This window comes from Monodelphis domestica, chromosome 2 (genome assembly GCF_027887165.1).
Source record: "Monodelphis domestica isolate mMonDom1 chromosome 2, mMonDom1.pri, whole genome shotgun sequence".
Lineage (NCBI taxonomy): Eukaryota > Metazoa > Chordata > Mammalia > Didelphimorphia > Didelphidae > Monodelphis > Monodelphis domestica.
Window position 1 is genome coordinate 525,960,906 of NC_077228.1, and position 19,255 is coordinate 525,980,160.

General features: G+C 45.1%; 1 protein-coding gene across 1 annotated transcript in view; it reads left to right on the forward strand.

Annotated features, from left to right (window-relative positions):
• The first annotated feature begins 10,164 nt into the window (after window positions 1-10,164).
• GPC1 (glypican 1) overlaps window positions 10,165-19,255 on the forward strand; it is a 158,692-nt gene continuing 149,601 nt past the window's right edge. Inside the window, exon 1 of the mRNA XM_001377888.4 lies at window positions 10,165-10,697. Coding sequence (XP_001377925.1) covers window positions 10,535-10,697 — 163 coding nt within the window. The 5' untranslated portion in view covers window positions 10,165-10,534. The remainder of the gene's footprint in view (window positions 10,698-19,255) is intronic.

The following is a 19,255-nucleotide window of genomic DNA, read 5'->3' on the forward strand; positions in this document are numbered from 1 at the left end:
CATTCTGTCTTATAGTAAGAGGCATTTAGGTGGCATAGTGGCTAGAAGGCTAGACTGAGAGTCAGGGAATGTCAAGATCAAATACTGCTTCAGATACTTCCTAGCTACGTCACCCTGAGAAAGTAATTTCACTTCTCCCAATCATCTGTAAAATGGGGACAATAATAGCAACCACTCTGCAGGGTTGTTATAAAGATCAAATTGAATAATACATGCAAAGCACATTACAAATCTTAAAGCTAATAATAATGAGCGTTATTAGGCTTGAGCTAATAGTAATTAATATTATATTATCGTTAAAGCAAACATAATAAATATGAATCATCATCATCATTGTATTTACAATCACTTGTATATTGCCATATATTTTCTATCTGAATGTAAACTCCTAGAGGAAAAAGATTGTCTTCATTTTTGCTTTCTCTGTAGTGTAGGTGCATAAGAGGTACTTACAAACCGTTTGCTAATAAATGAATGAGATGGAAGTGGCTGTAAGTTATAGGTGCTACAGCCACAGGAGGAGACACCAATAGTGTAGATATTGGTGTGACTTTTCCCCCTTTGATTCCAAAATCTAGGGTCATTTTGACCTGGCCAGCTCATGTCCCAGGGAATGGAAGAGCCACCCTGAATGAGGGGTTATATGAAACTTTAGAAAAAATACACAGAGGTCAAAAGAAAATTGGAAGAACAAAATAGCTTGGCAGATGTTTGGCTGGAATTAATTAGTTTGTCGAACTTCCAAGGGACAAAGGTGTTGGAAGACTTTAAATTTTAATATTTTATTCCCCAGGAATGGCAGTTGGAAGATAAATCCCTTACCCGTAACTATCCCAACCCCCTTTCAGTTTGGTAAATTCCCACGTTCACAAAAATTCATTTTTTCCCTTGATTTAAGTACAATTAAAATAGGCAAAGTTCTGGGGTGTTTGTGGTGACTCCATCTGTCTTAGCCAACACTATCTTGGGCTAAAGCATATTTGATCAGACATTTATAATAGCATCGTGCTTAGCCTTACTGTAGAAGGTGGCAGTGGCCTGATTCTTCTTCCTCGGCTACCCTAACTGAGCAGATCTTCTGACCCTTCTAGTCAATCACTTACCAAGTTGGGCTAATTTTAACTCCAGGACATCCTCTTTTCTCCACTTGCCCAGTCAACCCCTAGTTCAGGAGCTCATCATCTCTTGCCTGAACTCCTTCAAATCAGTGTCCTTGTTTACAGTCTCTTCTCTCTCCAATCCATCTACCTCATGGCCACTAAAACAATCTTCCCAAAGTACAAGTATGGCTGAATCATTGCCTTGTCTAAGAATCTTCAGCTGATCTCTAGACAAAGTCTTCAGAGACTTGTCATTTAAAAGCCCTTCCCTACATGACTCTGGCCTACCTTTGCACACTTCACTTCAATCAAACTGGCCTTGTTGCATTCCCTGATTTTGACATTCAAACTCTCATGCCAAAAAAACAAAAAAAAAAAAACAGTATTCTTAACACTTAGCACAATTCCTGGCACATAGTAGGTATTTAATAAATATATTTTAACTGACTGACTATTCTATGATTGGAATTTAGAATCCTTAGCATCTTTCAAGATGTTTCTCATTCTCACCTTCTATGAAACCTTCCTGTCTATAACCCCTCTGTGACTGCCAGTTGCTAGTTCTCTCTCCTTCTTCATATTAACATTGATTTCCTTATTTTTAAAAAGTTGTTTGCATGGTATACATTACTCCTATAAAATATAATCTTCTTGACGGTGAGGACTTCTTAATTTTTGTCTTTGTATAAGCACAGTGTTTTGCCAATCAATTAATTATTAATATGATACATCATTTTTATTTGATATTTATTAATAGTATCATTAATAATTGTTTATTTGTGCTGTTTATTATTTCATTCTTTATAATTTATTGTTATACTCACAAAAATACAATTAATAAATTATTTATTATTAATATTTATAAATAAACATAATTGTGTTATTAATATTCTTAAATTAAGATGTATTGGATAGACTTATATTTAAAAGCAGTATCTTGATATCAGCATAACATATAAAACAGTATGCTCAGACTGGCTCATAAGAGATCATCAGATAGCCTAAGGCCCTCATTTTATACATAAAGAAATGAAGGACCAGAAATGTTAAATTATTTTAGCAACTTAGTATTTAGCAGAGTGTCTGGCACATAGATACTCAACAGATATTTTTTGATTGATTCATTTGCCTGCCTTGGGGTCATACTATGCATCAGAAGTAAAAATAAGGCCAGAATTTAGCTATCTTGCCTTCCAGTCCAATGAGCTTCAATGCAACCAACATTAATTAATCAATAAGCATTTACAATATGCCAAGAACTCTTCTAGGGACTGGAACCACAAAGACAAAAAAATGAAGAGTTCCTTGCCCACAAAGAGCTTACATGATGATGATATACAAGAACATAGTAAAGATGGTTCTAAAAATCTTGCCTACTAGAGAGGAATTTATTATTTCATAATAACTGCTCAGAAAACTGGAAAACAATTCTGGCAGAAATTAGGGATAGACCAACATCTCACACAACATACCAAGATAAGCTTCAAATGGCTACATCATTTAAACATAAATGGTGATCTCATAGATAAATTTGAGAAGTGAAGAAAAAAATATATGGAAAGGGGAAGAGGTCATGACCAAACCAAGGTTAAACAGGACGTTAAAATAAAATGGATAGTTTTAATATATAAAATTTCAGAGTTTTTGCTCAAACAAAACTCAATGCAGTTGAAATTAGAATGGAATCAGGTAAATGGTATAGATATTGGAGGTATATTTCTCTGAGAAAAGTCCTCTTTCCAGGATGTGTAGAGAATTGATTCAAATTTATAAGCATAAGAGCCATTACCCAAATGGTAAACAATTAAAAGATGGGAACGGAAAGTTTTTGGAGGAAGAAATCCAAGCTATCAATAGCCATATTGGGGGAGAGGAGGGGAGAGATGCTCCAAATACCTGGTTATAAAGAGATTTGCAGATTAGAGGAACTCTGTGGTTCCACCTTAGCAAAATTAACAAGAAAGGAAAGTGACGAGTACCAGAGGGCCTGGGAGAAATCAGGCACATTAATGCATTGTTGATGACGCTATAAATTGATTTAGCCATTCTGAAAAGCAATTCAAAACTACATTCCAAAAGTTATTAAAAAGTGTGTGCACTTTGATCCAGCAATGCCACTAATAGGTTTATAATCCAAAAAAGATCAAAGAAAGAACAAAAAGACCCCATATAGAAAATGTTTATAGCAGTTCTTTTTGTGGTGACAAGAAACAATCATCAGGAAATTTGGGGTCATTGACAAAATTATTGGATGTGGATGTAATGGAATAATATTATACAATAAGAAATGATAAAGGGAACAATTGTAGGGAATCTTGCGAATCTTTGTGTGCAGAGTAATGTGAGCAGAATCAGGAAACAATTTATACAATAATAGTAATAGTAAACATAAACAATTTGGAAAGATTTTAGAACTCTGATCAATGCAATGACCAACTATAATTGCATTGTGGAGCTTGCTACCTGCCTCCTGCCAGGGAGATAACATACTCAGGGCACAGACTTAAACCTGAGCTTTTTGGAGATGATCAGTTTGTCTTGCTTGGTAAGTATATTTGCTACAAAGATTTTCTTTTTCTTTTTCAATGGTGGGAGTAGGAAAGGAGAAAAAATGGATTTGGGCTGATTAAAAAAAAAATTAAGAACAACTATAGCATTGAGGACCCAAAAGATAAGGCTTCGTCTTTTCCTTTTCGGTATGGAAAAGTACAGAGTTCCTTCTTTCGAGATATGCACAGTTTGGATGCTGCTTAGATGTATAGAAGAACATTATGGGAGATTTTCAGAAGGAAGGGATGATACTAGAGCTTATAGATTTAATTAAATTCGTCGTTCCTTCTGCTTTTCAAAGATTTGGATTGTCCCCAGTGTGAAAGCAAATTCCAGGTGAGCTTCTAGGATATGAGAAGGTGCCAAGGTGCTGTTGTCTGATATTCCGAAAGAGGAATTTCCCTATATGGAAATGTTTTTCCATCTCTTCTCTGGTACATTAGCCAGAGGAAAGGAGGAGGATAAGAGCAGGGACAGCATTTATTTTTCCATTCTCTGGGGCCTGGTATTTTGCAGCAATGTTTGGTACCAGTCCCATGGGAAGAAGAGTAATTGTTCCCATAAAGGCTGAGTTCATGATGAGAAGGCTTTTCAGAGGGCTCTTTGAATGCATTTTGGGTACTGCTAGTTCTGGGATTCCACTCTCTAATCCTCAAGACATATTGTGAGAGCCAAGAACATCACAGGTCATAGAGCTGGAAGGGCCTTCAGAGGCCAACTAGTCTAACCACCTTTTTTTATAGATGGGTAAACTGAGGCCCAGGAAAGTTAAATGACTTATCCAAAATCACACAATTATAACAATAAAAAAGATGATATTATAGCTTGAAAGGGCAACAGGGTCAAATAAAGATTTGGATTTCCTTTGGTTTGAGTAGAGGAAGACTGAGTCTCTTTGTAGGCTGAGAAGGAGAGATTGAAGGAGCATGAGGGAGAATACCTAATGAAGCATGGGTACAGACAAGAAAACAGGCATTAATTTTGAGGACAGATAGAGAGTGATTAACCCTGGCAAATATGAGAGCCACCTTCTCCTCCAAGGCTATAGGAAAGTAGGGGAGAGGACAATGAGAGGCAGAGGAGAAATGAGGTAATTTAGTTCAGATACTCTCTATCTTCAGGAAAGGAGGAGACAATCTATTAAGAGTTGGGTGATTCTTGTAACCAAGGAATAATGTTCCAAACTGACTTAAAAAAAATAAAATAAAATAAATAAAAAGGAGTTGGGACGGCAGTTAATTGAGGTAGGGAGGAACAAAGATAAATATTGGCATGGGATGGGAATGGGGATCTTCATGAAACTATTCATGTTATATTACACTGCCTTCTACAGGGGAAGTGATCAATTCAGTCAACCATCCAAATGTTTTGTGCGTGTGACATCTGGATGTCTGGAAACATCTGGAGTAGTTCATTTTTCACTTCTTACAAGATGTCTTGAGCTATGTCTGTCTACAGAAACTGCACTCAAAGATGTCATCTCTGTACTGTAATTCATCTTGTCATCAACCTAAAATGTTCATGTATACAGTTATTGTCATATGAATCATTTTTAAAGCCAAACAGAGGCCAAATAATTGGCTATTATGTGTGTGAACATATATATATATGTAAAGGAAGTTGAAGTCTAGTGTTCTTTTGTTGGGTGTGGCCTTGCATTCCACTCATGTATTCCTTCTACTTGGTCTGAGAGACAGGAGAAGACAGTGTCCCTGTCCTTGAGGAGCCTGGTGACAGAGATAAGACTGCTGCCTGTATTTGCATTTTAACAGGGATCAAAGCCCTAAGCAAAAATAATGATGCTTTTAGAGTGAATTTCAAGCAACATTGAAAAGTGTTTGGAAGATGCATTGGACCTTCTCACCACCCTTAAAAGACCATTATCTGTGGCTCATAAAGGACTCATCTCACATGCTTATAACACTCCAATCGATATGGCCTGGATTATTTGTCAATACCTGACGTTCACTTGCAGAGACATTAATGAACAGGTTTATAATGGATGGTGGGGAGTTTTAATTGTTGAATCTATTTGGGAATTCATTTGTAGCATACCAAGAAGAATACTACCAAAATGCAAAGAAAACCATCCAAAGGACAATCTCCTGCCCCCCTCCAAATATCCTACTTAAACTTCCCCATTATTGTAAAGAGCCACAACCCCGGTGCACTCTGGTTTGCAACTGCAGTGTCATCCTCAGCTCCTTACTCTTATTCACACCCTCCCCATTTCCAGGAAGTTGCCAAATTTTGGCATTTCTGTTTCCACAACACTTCTCCCAAACATTTTCTCCTGTCCACTCACATAGTCCCTAATCACTTGTTGCCTAGACAATTGTAACTGCTTCTTATATTGGTTCCCTGCCTCAAGTCCACCCTCTTCAAAAAACATCCTCCACACAGACCAAAATGGTTTATTTTCCTACAATGCAGATCTAATCATGTCTCTCTCATGTTCAGCCAACATTCAATGGCTCCCTCTTACCTCAAGGATAAAACATAGCCTCCCCTAGTTGATATTCAACGTCTCTTCCCCATCTAGACCTTTCCAGCCTTTGCAGTCATTTTACACTCTACTCTTCTGGCCTCCATGATCTAGTTGTATGGACCTACTCAATGTTTCTCACACACTGTTTCTCCATCTCTGTGCTCTGTCTCATACCAGAAATGCTTTCCTTCCTTCCTTCTAACCATTGGAACTCTATGGTTTCCTTCCAAACTTAGTTCAAATAACATCTTCTCTATGATGGCTTTCCTGGTTCCCACTCACCTTAAAGAAGATTAATCTAAAATAATTACACATTACTGTCTTTACCGTAAGGGAGAGGAATCTAATTTAGACCCAAAAAATACCCAATATTAGAGATAAATTGGAGAAAATATAAACCAATGGAAAATGAAGGAACTGAAATCCAGGGATGCTTAAGTGACTCACTTACATATACAAAGGGGAAAAGTCTTTACTTGAAGAGCTTGCAACATGCACACATGTAAGTAAACGCCTTTATAGGGTGATAAAGTGGCTAGAGTGCTGGACTTGGAGTTGGGAAGAGAAATGGTTTCAAATCCTGCTTCAGGAGTTTACTAGCTGACCACTCGGCTAACCATTTAGCCTCTTTGTGACTCTTCCCCTCCCATCTTTAAAATGAAAGAGTTGGAGTCAACGGTTTCTACAATCCCTTCTAGCTCAAAATCTATGCTCCTGGGATACAAAATTCATTTCAAAAGGGAAAGCATGCTGAAAACTGAAGAGATGAGGAAGGACCTGATTTAGGAGAAGACATCTGAGCTATGAAGGTCAAAATTTTACATTAGACAACATAAATTTATAGTGACCCCATTCATGGTTTATCTAGTGGATTGTCCTACTTCTAAAAACATTGAGCAGTACATGAGTAGGAACAAAGAGGACAAGTGGTAGGGACCACTTATGGTTGGGGTTTGGCAAGTTGTAACTTGTTATCTAGAACAGTGGCTTACACACAGCAGGTGCTTAATAAATGCTTCTCAAATTAAATTAACCTGAAAATAAGAAAAGACAAGAGTAGCTGGTGATTGGGACTTGAACCAGTCGATAATCAAGTCAAGACAAGGGAGAGAGAGGGACCTGAGGCCAGAGAAAGTGGAGAGAAGGGCTGGAGGTCTTGGAGAGCACAAATACTTGGTGGTGGAGGATTGAAGGAGAGGCAGCTGGGGTCAAAGAAAGGAATTTTAATCATGATGTTGAAACAGTTACTAAAGGATGGTGGTCAGTTCAATAATATGGCCATCTCCAGTTGTGGTAGAGGTGAACAGAAATTATAGGGTCATGGAAATTTAGGAGACAAATGTAGTAGAAAGCTGGGGTGTTTGATGTATGTGGAAGTCACCACATAGATGAGCTGCCTTGGAAACTGGAAATAGATTGGTGCCATCCATGGCTAAAGGTAGGGACCAGTTGTGAGAGACTCTGCATAGTCAGAATTGACAGGACTTGGAAACTGATCAAATGTGGATCGTGAAAGAGAGGAAAGAATTAGAGGATGCTGGGACCTCGAACCTGTATCACTTGGACGACTGATAGGAACAAAACCCAGGCTTGGGGAATTGATGTGTAACCTCTGTGGGTGAATTTCCTCAGCGGTAAAATGAATAGGTTATACTAGATGGCCTCTGACATCCCTGCTAGTTCTAGATCTGTGGCCCTATTATGCTTCCATTTTATTTTCCACCACATAGGATGATGCTTAAAGTTCAGTTCAACAAATATTTAGCACCCATACCATGCTGGAAGACTGCTGAGTATACAAAGACAAAAATAAAACAGACCCTGTTCTCAAGGAGAACTTTCTATGTGATGAATAAAACTGGTTAACAGGGAACTGAGGGGCAGTTAGGTGGCACAGTGAATAGAGCACTCAGCAGACTCAGTAGGATGTGGGATGCCAAGGTGTTTGGTCTATTCATGCATACCTTAGAAGCAAGTCAATAAATAGGCTAATTCTCCTCAGACTCAGCTACCACAGAACCATTCTCTCACTCCAGAACCTACAAAGGCTCCTTATTGCCTGCTATATCAAAGTCCAAAGACCAGAGACCTGGTTTTCAAGGTTTAGTCTGATCAGACCTTTGTGACTTGTATCAACATGCAACCCCTAACTTGTCCAAAACTGGACTTCTTGTCTTTACTGGACAAACCAGCTCCTTCCTGCCTTCCCCACATTTTTCCACACACATACACACACACCCAAAGTATCATCATGCTGTCACCCAGACTTAAAGTTCCTTCAAATGAGTCAATCAATCAATCAATAAACACTTATTAAGCACCCACTGTGTGCCAGGCACTGTTCATTAGCCCTGGGGATACAGAGATCAGATTCTCCAGGACTGTGAGGAAGCAGAAGTTTGCCTTGGGGGGTAGGGGAGACAATCCAAATAGAATAAATAGCGAGGATTTGTGGTTCTGAATTAATGATGGAGGGAAAGTTTCTTCCTTCGTACCAATGAAATCGCAGGTAACATTGCCTCTCCTATATACTCAGTTATTTGAGGTTCTTCTTCTTCCCTGAGGGGAAGAGGGGACGCAGAGGACGTCGTCGAGAGCCTACCCCCTTTACCTTTTCAGGATGAAAGACTCGAAGAAGAACCAGAGGGCCAGGAAGAGTCAGTCACAGCTGGATTCTGGTGGGAGAGGGGCAACAGAATGAAGAGAGGGAGGAACTCCGGAGTGAGGATACGAGTGTTCGAACTGCGGAAAGAAGAGGGTGTTGATGGCAGAGAAACGAGGTTTGAAGGGAATATTGGAGGCAGGAATGAGGAGCAAAGGGGGGAGGGTGGACCAAGAAGTGGAAAGGGTACAGAACTGTAGGCTAGAGAGGGCAGGAGGAAGGGAGGTGTGTGGCCAGGGAAAGCATGGAGGATGTTGATGGAGACTGGGGTCAGGACTGTGTGTAGAGCAGAAGGTGGGGGTGGAGAGACCGGGACTGCTGAGCAGAGAGAATCGGCTACGCGTGGACACAGAGAGATGCAAAGACCTAGGTGAGAAGGCGCAGGACGTAAACCGAGGCAGAGGGGAGAGCGTGCTAGGTAGAGGGTGCTGTGGCTGGGCAGGAAGAAGTGGGCATAGGTGCGCAGACTGAACTGTGACTAGAGGACCAAGGGAGAGGGATGGAGCCAGAGGAAAGGACCCAGGGCGTAAGAAAAGATCAGTGCCAGCTCTGAGCTGGAGAATCTACCTAGGAGGGAAGGGGATGTGGGGGCGCCGAGTGGTGAGGCTGCTGATTTGGGCTGGGGGGGCGGGGGAAGCCTCTGATTGGTAGCCTGGGTGGTATGACGCCACGTCCGGCGGGGGAAGCCCTGCCTTAGCTTGGGGGAGGAAAAAAAGTCTCCCTTCCCTCAGTCCCCCCCACAGCCCCCTCTCCTCCCAGCACCCTTGTTGCAGGTGGTGCCGCCGCCCCAAGCCCAGAAGCAGCGCGCCAGACTCTGGACAAGAGGCAGCGGGCACTTGTCCCCAGGGTTTCTGCACTGCCCCCTCCTCTGGCAAGACCCACGAGGCTCCGTGGACCCCCCGCCCCAGCCCTACTAAGTGTGCAGTGCCGGGCTTCCCCTGGGAGCCTGAGACCCGCCCCGCAACCAGTCAGTCCCACGCCGCCGGAGGCCACTCTCCACTCTACAGCCCTTTCTCCGGTTCTCTCCAACCCTCGGGCGCGTGTGCGCCCGGCTGGCCAACCGGCCGCCCGCCTTCCCTAAGCCCCCCGAGATCCCGCCCTCATCCCTAGTCCCGGCCCGGCTGCAGCCTCGCGAGCCCAGTGCGGAAAGGCTCGCCTCTCAGGGCGGGAGGGAAAGAGCACGACGAGCGGACTGACAGAGGCGGACACACAGAAACTGGCCGGAGGGAGCGCGCGGGCTCAGCGCATCCCCGGCCCGGCCCATTCAGGCCCCTCCCGGGCAGTCCCGCCCTTCCCTGCCCCGCCCCGCCCCGCCTCGCCCCCGCGCGCCCGCCTCGCCCGCCCCCCTCCTCCCCCCGCCACCAAGGGGGCTGGGCCGGGGGTGGGGCCGAAGGTGGGACGGAGCGCTAGCGCTTCGCGGCTGCCGCTGCTGAAGCTGCTCCCGCTGCCGCCGCTGCCGCCGCCGCCGCCGCGGACTGTGCCTGGCCGAATCTGCGCCGGCCAACTCGCCCCGGGCTTTTGTTGTCATCCTCCTCCTCCATCTCCTTCGCCTCCTGCCCCGCTGCCTCTGCTACTGCTGCTGCCGCCGCGTCCTCCACCGCCACCTCCTCCAGGCAGCTAGCCCGGCGCGCCGGGACCTTGGCTCTGCCCTTCGCCCGCCGGACGGCGGCAGGGCGCAGCGGGGGACAGGCGGCCCGGCGGACAGACGGGAGGGCGGCGGCCGGCCAGCCGGCCATGGATCTCCTCGTGCGGGGCTGCTGGCTCCTCTGGGTGGCCGCCGCCGCCTCGGCCCGCGGGGAGCCGGGGGGCAGCAAGAGCAGAAGCTGCGCTGAGGTCCGCCAGGTCTACGGGGCCAAGGGCTTCAGTCTGAGCGGCGTGCCCCAAGCGGAGATCTCCGGTGAGTGGGGCCATTCATTGCGGACAGCCGCCAAGCTGAGGAGGGCGGCGGGGCTCCAGCTGCACGCCCCCCCCCCACCCGGGGCCGAGCCGGACCAGGGGGGCACTGGAGGGGGGTGGGCACAAGGAAGAACGGTACCAAGTTCCTGGGGGCAGCTCCAGCCCGGGCTGCCCGCTGCAGCTCCGGGAGAACCCCGGGGCATGCCTGAGATCGGAGCCTCGGGGCAGGTGGGCAGGGGACCGGCCGGCTTTCCCAACATCCCCCCCCCCCACCCCCCCTGCGGCCGCTTTGGAAAGTTCTCCGGGCTCGTCTTAGCTCCCAGTCCTGCGGGCTTAGGGTTAAAGGGGGGGCCAAGAAAAGTGTGTGGGAGCGGCGGAAAGGCCATTTGAGATGGAGACCGAAGCCAAGCTAGCGAGTGGTCGGTCACGGGGGAGCGTGATCCCTGGGCCTCCCCCACCCCTCAGCTCTGGGCGCCCAGGAACTGGCCTTTCCCGGGCTTCTGCCTTCGGGCAGACAGGGCGAGATCCCCTTGGGCCAGCACCCGCAGCAACAGTCGCAGCCACCCCGGACCCGGGCCAATTTCTGGGCAAGCCGGCTCCCTGGCCACCCAGGGGTTGGGGCTCTGGAGGCGGGCAGCAGCCTCGTGGAGAAAGGGGATCCCGGAGAAGGGAGTGGGGGGGGGGGGGGGCGGGAGGCAAGGTTGCCGCTAGAAGGGCTTTCGCCTGCTTTGGATTTGGGATAGAAACAGCGTTTTGGTGATGGAGACCAAGTGAGGAAGGGGACCCCCTATTGGAAGAGGTGTCTGGCTTCTGTCCCGAGAGAGCAGAGATGGGGGCGGGGGGGGGGGGCGTCGTTGGGGGAGGGGAAAGGGTGTAGGTTTGTTTGGTTTGGTTTTCCCTTTTCACAAAGCTAGAGGTTTGAAACGGCAAAGAGAGACTTGGTGAAATTCGGGGCTGTGCTCGCGGATGAGTTTTTCTTGTGATCAAGGAGCCCCAGAAAAGTGGCCCAGCCCGTTCTGTGTGCGGCCAGGGGGTGGTTGATTGGCCCAGGGAAGTCTTCCTCCCAACCTCATGGCTCACAGCTGAGAGCCATCTGCCCAGTCCCCCCTCCGGGAGAGAGCTGAAGGCCACTGAAGAAGGTGAGAGCAGAGCCACCCCCAGGGACCAGCCCTGGCTAACTGCAGCCCTCCCGAGAAGCTCTTTGGATTTCTCTCAGCAACTGTCACTTCTTTATAAGGAGCCAGCTTCAGTCATCCACAGGCATCTGGCAGCCCGCCCCTGCCCTCTCCTGATCATGCAGAGGTGAATCTCCAACCTGGGCACTAGAGAGGGAGGAGGTGCCCCCGCCCAGGGGCCAGACCTCTTTGGGGTCCAGGGGGCACCCATACCTGTTGGAGCCAAGATTTTACATACATACAGTATGTATGTATACATGTATGTATGTATGTATGTATGTATGTATGTATGTATGTATTTGTGTATATTCCAGTTGTTTGCGAAGGATTTGCTAAAACCAGGCTTTCTCTCAGGGTGCCGGTACAGGTGTCTCTCCTCAGTGGGGGGAGGCGGGTAGACTATTACAGAATTGCTACCTGTGGTAGTAACAGTCTAAAGAAGACTTAGCTTCCCTGGGCCTCCGTTTCTTCCTCTGTAAAATGAACTGAATGGCCTTTAAAGTCTGAGCTCTGCCCTGTTTTGAGTCTATAAAAATAACCGTTAGAGGAGGGCAGTGAGTTGGCTCATTAGATTGAGAAACTGGCCCAAAGCCAGGAGGTTCTGGGTTCGATTCTGGCCTCAGACACTTCTTGGCTGTGTGGCCCTGGGCAAGTCACTTAACCCCCACTGCCTAGCTTTTACCACTCTACCATTTTGGTACCAATACCTATTATTGGTTCTAAGATGGAAGGTAGAGGTTTTTAAAAAATAATAATAACATTTAGAGCAACAATCATAGAAATTCAGAGTTAGGAAGAATCTTGAGCCTGTTTGGCCCAATCCTATCTCAAGCCTCCTCTTCCTTCTCTACATGATGAAAGAATGACCCAATGGATGGCCTTTGAGGTCCCTTCCAGCTTTTAGAGGGAGAGGCTACAGCAGCACCCCCCATTCAAGCTTTCTCTTCCCAGGAAACTCTCTTCCTTTCTCCCTGGGATACTGACAGTAGGGTGGACTTGTGTGAAACTATTGACCTCCAGGACTGAGGGCTCCTACTTGCACTCCTAAGAGGGGCAAGGAAAGACCTGAGGGAACTGGATTCCCATGGAAGCTACTGTACACCTCGAAAGGTCAGAATGAAGCTGAAAACCCTTTTTAAGCAATCATGTCCATTGGGCCATCAGCAAGTCTTTATAAAGCACCTACTGGGTGCCAAAGTGCTAAGCAGCTAAAGACAAAAATGCAACCATCTCTGGCCTTAAAGAGATGCAGTCTCTGGGGTCTTGGACTTTTATGGGTCTTTCTGCTTTATTTGCTGTTTTCTCTTTTTCTGACTGAATTTTTCTGGGGGTCCACTTTAAGCGGGTTATTAGCCTTTGAACTCCTCCCCTCATTGGGCCTGGAGAGCTCCCGCCCAATGCTTCCTTCTGCCAGGAGCAGCCAGGGTTATGGGAGAGGAGCTTAAAAAGAAATGGAAAGCTTCTGGCCAGCGAGGACTCAGTTTCACTGTGGGGCTTTATTGTCTGAGACCTTTTAATGATAGGTTCCAAGCTGGAATATCCGGGCTTTTCTTTGGCTCTGTCTATTCTGCTCGAGACACCAAGGGGTGGGGAATCACTTAAGGAGATCTCAGCGGAGACATGTGGATGTGATTTCACATTCTAAACCCGGTAAGCCCTATAATAAATAGGACTCCATCGACATCAGATTTTGAGCATGGACAGGCTCTGTCTTCTTTGTGGCAAACGTCTGCCCATCAGGCATTTCTGCTTAATAAGGAAAGCTGATTGGAATAGCTCAGGGATGAGCTGTCTGTCCTCTCCTTGGCTCTGGAATCTGTAGGAGGAATTTCAGACCTGGTCTATTTAAAAGCAGAAGTAAATGGGATGGAGGTAATATCAGGTGGCAGACGGTGAGACCCGCCTCCAGTGTGAGGCAGCCCCAGACCACTCCCACTCAGTCATCTTCGCCTTTATGAAGCTCACGACACCAAATGTTTATCTGTCCCTTGGCACAGAAGCATGAACTATCTTGTGGCATTTTTATATGGTTACTTTACTGTACATTTTTATATACGGCTATTTATACGCATATAGAGATATGCATTTTTCACATGTTTCTTGTCTCCCCGTCTAAATTAAATCCCCCTTCTGAAGAGGAGGTTCATAAAAGCAAAGATTTAGAGCTGAAAGGGAACTTAGAGGCCATCAATGAGAGCCCCTCTTGTTTTAAATGAGGAAACCCCATCAGAAAGAGAGCCAGTGACCAGTGCCTAGAGTCACACAGCTAGTAATGATCTGGGGTAGAATTTGAACCCAGGTCCTCCTAACTTCAAGACCCTATCCACTACGATGCCAAAACTAGTTTCTTTTTTTTTTTTCCCTTAGTCTTGAGTATCTTACAAAGAGTTGGCACCAGTGGAAAGAGCCCTGGTTCTGGAGCCAGAGTTAGGGTTCGAATCCCACTTCTGATGGTTACTACCTTTGTAACTTTACTCATGTGGACTTTAGTTTCCTCCTGGACATAATGAGGAGATCTGATTATAAAGAATCTCTGATGTCCCTTCCCCTCAGTCAAAAACCTCAAGACAATCTGGGACAAATATGTGGCATTGCTTTAAAAAAAAACAACAAACAAAACAAAACAAACAAAACCCCTGTACCTTCTGTCTAAGTATAAACTCTAAGACAGAAGAGTGGCAAAGGCTAAGCAATTAGGATCAAGTGACTTGCCCAGCGTCACACAGATAGGAAGTAACTGAGGTCAGATTGGAACTGGCTTTCCATCCAGTGTGCTACCTAACTGCCCCAGCACTGCCTTTGATTATACACCAGAGGGGCAGGTTAGAAGTGATGGAAAGGGAGGGCGCCTGCCTCAAGAATGGGGCATCTTTGGTGGTTGTCTGTTCATTTGGTGGGGAGGATTTGTACTTGGAGTCAGAGGAAAGACACAAGAGAAGCTTGTGATCTGTGTTGAGTCAGCTGAGCAAAGCTTATGGTGGATTGGGAGTCCTGGGCTCTTGAAGCAGCTTTTTATCTCCAATTATGCCTGCTTGGAATAGGGATCCCCCTAGCTGTTAACAGTTATTCCTTTCGTAGGCAAGTCATCCAAAGCAAGATTATGGAGTTGTGCCTAGAAGGTGGGATTTGAAGTCAGAAATCAATTGGCCAATCATCAAACACTTATTAAGCACCTACTGTGTGCTAGGAATTATGTTAGGTACTGAAAATATAGAGACAAAAATGAAAGCTCCTTCCTTCTAGGAGCTTACATTCTGTTGATTTGTGTATATATGATATGAAATAGAGTCCTGGACTTGGAGCCAAGAAGACCTGAGTTCAAATCTGCCTTCAGATACTTAAAAGTGTTTGATCTTGGCTAAGTGTTTTAACTTCTTTCTGCCTTGGTTTCCTCATATGCAAAAATGGGAATAATAGTAGCACCTACCTCTCAAGGATCCAGTGAAATAATATCTGTAAAGCACTTCGCACAGCGCCTGGTACATAGTGGGTGCTTACCAAATTCTTGTTAAGAATAGATACATATCTACAAAGTGAATACAAAATATGAGTTACTTTTTGGAGGCAAAGAAAGGCATGGGAAGAGCTGGGTTGAAACCTCTCGGTAACGCGCTTCCTGTGTGGCCAGAGGGAGATACCTTGACCTGACCAAGCCTCCGTTTTCTCTTCTCTAAGAGGGGGATCTCTCATAGTATTTACATCAGAGGGTCATCACGATACTCCAAGGAGATGGACAGTCACTGGACTTTTAAGCTTTAAAGCATTATCTAAATGTTTCTGATTATTTCCTACTTTCAGAGCAAAGACTCGTTTTGGTAGGAGAAATCATGCGACTGTCCCGCAGAGTGCAACTTCATACAATAACGAGACTGATTGACTAAATGAATGTATGAGCGCTTTGTCCCCCTCAAAGCCCACCGCAGCTCCCAGAGAAGAGCCTTCTCTATGGTCTGAGGAATGGCAGCTTCATTGATCATTGGAATCGATGGGTGACCTGCCTAGGGAGGACTTTGGTGAAGGGCACCAGTCATTTGAGTATACAGAGTGGGAGGTGATGATCTAGTCATTCATTTAATTTATTATCACTCTGCTGGGGATACAAAGGCAAAAAAAAAGAGTCGGTCCCACCCACCTGTCTCCCTCCTTCCCAAGACGATTCATATACTTGACTCTCATTTGGTATGGGAGAAAGAAAACAGGTTTGGAAGCCAAAAGGCTTTGTTTGAATTCCTAGCTGTGACACTAGTAGCTGTATGACCCTAGACAAGTCACCTAACCCCCTTTCTTCTCTGCCTATAAAATGTGGGGAATACCATTTGGACTACTGCGTGGATGGAACTTTAGAATCCTTAAGGCAGGACAGAGCTGTGAGCTGCTGTTAAGAATTCTGCCTTGTTTTATTAATATCTGGATGGATCATAGTTGGCCAGTGGACTCATTTGTAGATGACTCAATATGAAGGTGTGGGAAAAGGCTTCAAGCCCACAGGGGATTTGAGGGGCAGGACTCATCCTGGTCCTCTTGAAGAGCCAGGAATCATCAGGAAATATGCCCTTCTGGATCACTCCGAATCTCTGCAATCCTGTCTCCCCTTCACATGCCTCCATAAAGGGCCTGGATTCTTGAGGACTCTAACACCCATTTGTCTAATAGGACAGCTGAGCCCGTGACTCTATGGAGAGATTAGGGAGACTGTGTCATTAAAGCCACACTAGGGGCTTTACTGGAGATCAGAGCCTGAAGGATGAAGGCACGTTCTGGGCATGGAACAAGGGTGCATTTTTCATGGGGAGATGCTTATTGGGGAGGCTTTCAGGGGAACTTTTTTCCCCTGGGGTACAAAGTATCCCTCACCTTATTTCCAAGAAAAGGCAAGTCACTGCCTAAGACTTCAGTGATTGTTATCACTTCTTCCTTATCCCAAAAGGATTCTTCCAGTTGTGCGGGGCAATGACCCCTGTCCAAAGAGGACCCACTTAACACCGTCCAGCACTTAGTATAGAGCAAGGTTTTGAGCTCACCTGGTCTTAGCTTCTATTTTCTGGAACATTATTGCCTGCAGCACCTCAGTTTATCCATTGGTTCTTCTTAGATTTATTTTTTTTCATGGGATCATGTAACTAGAGCTTGCAGAGGTCTCAAAGGCCATCTAATCCAGTCCCCTAATTTGTAAAAAATAAATTTGTCTTGTTGTATTTGGTTTTTACACCACCTACATTTCCCAATGTAACAGTTCCTCTCTAAGAGGGAGTGGGGACCAATCCCTTCATTTTACTGATACAGAAACTGAGGCCAAGGAGGGTTTTTTCCCTTTGTTTTAAAATTCTTCTTATTTTGACATCCCACTCATTTACAAATATATTACTCTGCTCTTTCCTTCCCAGAGAATTTTCCCTTGTAAAAGGACACAAAAGAAAGAGGGGAAGCAATTCACTAAAACTAACCATCGTATCAACCAGGTCTAACAGAAGATGTCATGTTTAACACTCATAGCATCCCAGTTCTGCAAAGAAAGGAAGGAAGGAGGTGTAATTTCTCCTCTTTGGGGGGGGGGGGAAGTGGGGGAGAAGGCAAGGTTGATCTCTCTAATGCCACAGTGGTCAGTTTCATGGGTTATATTGTGGTTCAGTTCATCCATTCCTGTTGTCCTAATACAGGCTTTCCAGCCCTGCTAGCTTCACTGTGCATCAGTTCACATAAGTCATTAGGCTTATTTTAAAGTGATCCCAGAATCCCTAGAGGAGCCAATCACTGCCAGAGAGCCTCCATAGAGTAAATGAAGTAGAACACTGAGCATTATTTTCACCGTGTCATCCATACATTTCATAGCATTTAATTCAGGTCTCAAAACCTCCATCTTCTCTAGGATTATTGTTTTAAGAATCCTTCTACTGAATTATCTGAAAAAGAGACAGACAGCCTAGTAAAAAGCATTGAGCTTGCAGTTGTGGGACTATTTGGAGCCTTGTTAACCTTAGTAATCTTGGGCAAATCATTTTATTTCTTGGGGCCTCAGTTTCCCTGTCTGTCAAACTAGAGTTGGACTAGATGACCTGGGAGGTCCCATCCAACTCTAGATCTCTGATTCCATGATTCTAGAAGATTATTTTTCAACCTTTTTTAATTACAAGATTATTATTACCTTCCCCTGGTAACAAAAGAAGAATGATTTCTCCCTCTTCACTCCTTCCCTGCGGTGCCTTTATTCCATCTATTAAACAGGAGATCATCTGATTTTTAGAGCAGAAGGGTACTTTAGAGATCATGGAATCTAATCCTCTCAAATTACAGGTGAAGAAATTAAAGACCAGAGGCAAGGAGGATACTAGTCCAAGGTCTTATAGTTGCTCAGTGGCACGATTAGAATCCAGCTCTCAACTGGCTGGTCCTAGAAATAGCCCTTATTAATATCATTTTTTAAAAACCCCTTTTTCCTACATGATGGTACCTTAAAGCATCCTAATTCAAGTGGAGAAGATGGAATAATTGAATCTCTCTTCCTGAGATCCCTCTACCATGCATCTCCCTCCAAAATTTCTTCGGCACCTTCCATAACTCCCTCCTGTGGTACCTGCGCTAATCACCCTGGCTGGGTGGGAAGGAATGCAAGAAGCATCCCCATGATCTCTCCCAGGATGCAAGACTGAACTTGACCGGGATTCCAGGATGTTGCTGCTACAAAAGAGACCCTGACCAAGCATTTTCTGGCTGACTGTGTAGGAAGTTTGCCTAGACTGAGTGGTTCGGTTGGCTGGTCTGTGTGGGGAGACAGCAAGTGAGTGAAAGATCAAGAGAAATTCCCCCTTAGGCCCAGGAGATATTCAAAACAGTCAAAATAGGACTTTTATTTTGGTTTATTCTTAGACATTTTTGATCTCGCTTGTTTTTAGATTGTGTCTCCCTCCCCCCCCCCTTCCCATTAACTGTCTTTTACAACAAAAAGTTGTGTTTGGGGTTTTCTAAGGGGGAGGAGGGAGAACAAATCAATTCAACAGAAAGCCAACACATCAACCAAATACAAAAAGAACGAAGCATCCCATACCCATAGTCCGTCACTACTGCAAAGAAGGGAAGGAGGTTCATTCTCCTATCTCTGGAGAGAGCCTGAATCTCAACTATTAGAAACTGACTTTTGAGCCAGAAGATGTGAGTTCAAATCCTGCATCCTATGTTTACTCCCTGTGTGACTTTGGGCAAGTCGATTCATCTCTTTGTTCCTCAGTTTCCTCAGCTGTAAAATAAGGAAGTTGGCTTTGATGACCTCCAAGATCTTTGGTGTCTGAGCTCTTCTTCAGGGGCCAAACCTGATCCTTAGAATTCTAGCAGTTCATTTTTTAATTTTTTTCTCTTTTGTTCTTTCTATTTGCATCGTTGTGGCTATCCT